The following is a 4,173-nucleotide window of genomic DNA, read 5'->3' as shown; positions in this document are numbered from 1 at the left end:
GTACCTCTGAGATGTAGTACAGTAAAGTACAACACCTACCTCTGAGATGTAGTACAGTAAAGTACAACATGTACCTCTGAGATGTAGTACAGTAAAGTACAACATGTACCTCTGAGATGTAGTACAGTAAAGTACAACACCTACCTCTGAGATGTAGTACAGTAAAGTACAACATGTACCTCTGAGATGTAGTACAGTAAAGTACGATGTAGTACAGTAAAGTACAACATGTACCTCTGAGATGTAGTACAGTAAAGTACAACACCTACCTCTGAGATGTAGTACAGTAAAGTACAACATGTACCTCTGAGATGTAGTACAGTAAAGTACAACACCTACCTCTGAGATGTAGTACAGTAAAGTACAACATGTACCTCTGAGATGTAGTACAGTAAAGTACGATGTAGTACAGTAAAGTACAACATGTACCTCTGAGATGTAGTACAGTAAAGTACAACACCTACCTCTGAGATGTAGTACAGTAAAGTACAACACCTACCTCTGAGATGTAGTAACAGTACACCCTCACCTGTCTCTCTCGCTCAGCACCATGTCGGGCAGGAGGCTACGAGAAGCCGTCAGACAGGTGAGACACAACGTGGACACAAGCGTCAGCACCTCTTCACACCTGCAACATGTGACCGCATGTGTGTGTGTGTGTGTGTGTGTGTGTGTGTGTGTGTGTGTGTGTGTGTGTGTGTGTGTGTTAGGAGCTGCAGTCGGAGGGGGCGTTCAGGGACACGGAGGTGGTGATTGCTGGCCTAAGTAACGTCTATACTCACTACATCACCACCTATGAAGAGTACCAGGTACACTGCAGCTAAGGCTTATGGGTAATGTAGTATTTGGAGCCGTCCACTCACAGAAAACTAAACTAAATAGGGGATGCTGGTTGTTCAGGTGCAGCGGTACGAAGGAGCCTCCACCATCTACGGGCCGCACACGCTCAGTGCGTATCTGCAGAGGTACCGAGGCCTGGCCCGAGCCATCGCACAGGTGAGCCTGGACCACACCTGTAGTGATGAGCACTCAGAGTAGCCTCTCATGTGTTCCTACATAGTAATACCACTGTAAAATACTGTGTTAGAGTACATAGTAATACCACTGTAAAAACCTCTGTTACAGTACATACTAATACCACTGTAAAAAATACTGTTGGAGTAAAAGTACTAACACCACTTTAAAAATACTATGTAACAGTAAAAGTACTATAACCACACTAATGCCGTGTTCACACCGGACGCGGCGCGAATTTGCGGCGCGACCAGATTACATGTTAAATCAATCCACAGACGCGCTGCGACGCAAATTGGCGATTTATTCGCGCCGCGGCGAGATAGACGCGTTGGAGGCGGCGCGAACAGAACGTTTGACCTGGGGCGAACAAAGCGAAGGACGCGGCGCGAATTCGCGTGAGTTGAATTCTCCCAACTCTGGCGGAGAAATCGCGTGACGCAAAGTTGCGGCAGCCAATCAGCGTTGAGAATCAGCGTTGAGAAGCTCCGCCCGTCACCACCACCGTCTCCCCGTTTCTGAATGAATCTGCTGCTGCTCCGCCTGAACCAGCGCTGACAGCGGCTTCATTGAGACGCTGTTGTGGGACTACGGATAATAGTATGAACCCAGACACCATGGAGTTTGATGTTCCGACATATGTGGAGTTTACACAAAAAGTATAAAGCAGAACTGGTGGTTATTTCCATGGTGGATGGCATAATCGGTATCGTTTTACGGAGATACGCGAGACGCTGTTCCTGGAGGAGTCGGTGAAATTCACCGAGCTGTGTGCGGCTACGGATGATGTTATGAACCCGAACACGAGGGCGTTTCATGTTCCGACGTGTTTGGGACTTCCACAACAAGTATAAAGCAGAACTAGTGGTTATTTATTCCATGGTCGATAGCGGAAATGAAAGCTTCGTCGCTTGTCTCTCACAGAGGCAAGCAACAGAGCTAAGCCACGCCCCCTTCGCGCCGCGATTTTTCGCGTTTGGTGTGAACACCCTCGTTTCACGTCTCACGCGAGTAAACTTCCGCGGTGGACGGTCCGGTGTGAACACACCATTAGACGATGTTGACGCCACATGGTTCTCATGGTGTTGTTGTTTACAGGACCGCGTGTCGGAGCTGCCGCTCGGCCCTCGGCCTCCTTTCTTTCAGGAGAATCTCTTCAATCTGCTCCCGGCACCAACCGTGGACCGGAAACCAGAGAACAGCAGCTTTGGAGACGTCCTGCAGCAGGTTTACCCGGTCTACAGACAGGTGGGGACACTCACAGTCCTGTGTCTGTCTCTGAGGCGTCCCTCAGGGTTCACAACTGGGCCCGGTAGTCTCTGATGCATCCCTTAGGGCTCACAACTGTTTCCATGTGACTTCATGAACTAAAGGGTCCAATGTGTCCTCCAGGGGGACGTGGTCTCGGTCACCTTCATAGCAGGAAACCCCAGAAACTCCGGAGACATCGTAAGACCAAAAACTTGTTTCCACAGTTCTGTAGTTTGCTTCCTTGGTTCCTCTGCTACTCTCCTCTCTCACCTCCTCGCTCTTGTCGTCACAGAGAGATAACACCTTTGTCACTGTGGAGATTCATGACAACAGAACAGACACCTGGGAGATCGTCCACACTGATGCATCATGGGAGACCAGGTATGTCAGTGCTGGTGCTACGTGAAGGCCAGTGGTGGAGGAAGTATTCAGATCCTTTACTGCAGTAGAAGTATTAATACCACGGTTTTAAAATACTGTTTTAAGTACTAATAGTACACAATAGAAGTACTCTGTTACGGTAAGAGTACAAATAGTACACAGTAGAAATACTCTGTTACGGTAAAATGTTTCTCCAGTAAAAGTATGACAGTATATCAGTAAAATTAAGTAAAACTTGTGGATTATTCTGCTGAAACTTCACCAACAGGTAAACTGTGTTTTCATGAGACCAGCTGGTCTTACGTTCGGTTGGCCTTTGACCCCGCTCGTCTCCTGCAGGTTTCACTGGCTGAAGGGTTCGAACCAGCGGAGTAACGCCACCATCGAGTGGCACGTCCCCCCGTCGGCGCCCAGCGGCTCCTACCGGATCCGACACTACGGCCACTACAAGCACCGGGTGGGCTGGCAGACCGTCATCACCGCCTACCAGGGGGCCTCCGACGTCTTCAGGGTCTCCGCCAGCTTCTACTATCACTGAGGCCTCCGACGTCTTCAGGGCCTCCGCCAGCTTCTACTACCACTGAGGCCTCCGACGTCTTCAGGGCCTCCGCCAGCTTCTACTACCAGTGAGGCCTCCGGAGACCAGCAGCGGCAGTCAGACCCACATGTACAAATACTGTGTGTGTTCTTAATCTGAAATAAAACACAGAGACGTGACCTCAGAGCCACCACCATAACACTAGCAGTAAAAGTGTGATCAATACTTTGGTACTTTTACTTTAGTTACATCTTAAATTAAGTATTTTTACTTCGTGGTACTTAAACTTCAAGTAAAAGATCTGAAAACGTACCCCAATGAGCTCGAACTCACAACATGTACATATGTTCACTCGGCTTTCCATCTTAATTAAATCATCTTCAGGTTAAAATCCACTGATTCTGAATAATTAAAAATGACAACATTGTGTTGATAGCAAAAATATTTATTTAGAAACTTGTCTGTGTAGAAACTCATGGAGTGAACAGAACATCAGGACAGGGAGTTATTACTGAGTCACCACAAGAACGGGGTCACAACGTCAACATCAGAAGACCTTCAGAGGAACGTTTTGAGGAACAATCCTTAAAAATGTCCACAAAACGTTCCACAAAATGTTCCACAAAACATTCCAGAGAATATTTCCCAGAACGTTCCACAAAACATTTCTTAAAATGTTCCTCAAAAGATTTCCAAAACGTTCCTCAAAACGTCTCCAGGTTTTTCTCCTTCAGTTTTCATGTTCATATGAGAAGGAACGCCAGCTGGAAGGCGTTCCGCTGCAGGTTTTGCTTCTTGTTGGATGTCGGAGCACAAAGATGGAATGAATTCATATTTTCTGTGTTTACATTCATTCGTAGAAGCGGAGTTACATCCAGGTAGCCTACTGCTCCTTTCTTTACCTCTATTCATTCATATATTCATATTGTCTGTCACTTTAAGAGCTGAACCCTCATTCAGGACCCACCTGGAGACCCCGTTCCACCTGG

The 4,173-nt window shown here is 47.3% G+C and overlaps 1 protein-coding gene across 1 annotated transcript in view; it reads left to right on the top strand.

Annotated features, from left to right (window-relative positions):
* The window catches only part of asah2 (N-acylsphingosine amidohydrolase 2), a gene marked incomplete at both ends in the record, with an annotated part of 15,725 nt that extends 12,541 nt beyond the window's left edge, over positions 1 to 3,184 (top strand). Inside the window, 7 exons of the mRNA XM_079237973.1 lie at positions 547 to 586; positions 711 to 809; positions 901 to 996; positions 2,113 to 2,262; positions 2,407 to 2,463; positions 2,558 to 2,646; positions 2,986 to 3,184. Of these exons, the coding sequence (XP_079094099.1) occupies positions 547 to 586; positions 711 to 809; positions 901 to 996; positions 2,113 to 2,262; positions 2,407 to 2,463; positions 2,558 to 2,646; positions 2,986 to 3,184 (730 nt within the window). The remainder of the gene's footprint in view (positions 1 to 546; positions 587 to 710; positions 810 to 900; positions 997 to 2,112; positions 2,263 to 2,406; positions 2,464 to 2,557; positions 2,647 to 2,985) is intronic.
* Between the last annotated feature and the right edge of the window lie 989 nt (positions 3,185 to 4,173).

This window comes from Taurulus bubalis (assembly GCF_910589615.1).
Source record: "Taurulus bubalis genome assembly, chromosome: 2".
In the NCBI taxonomy this organism is placed as follows: Eukaryota; Metazoa; Chordata; class Actinopteri; order Perciformes; family Cottidae; genus Taurulus; species Taurulus bubalis.
This window is presented reverse-complemented; position numbering and strand designations above follow the sequence as displayed.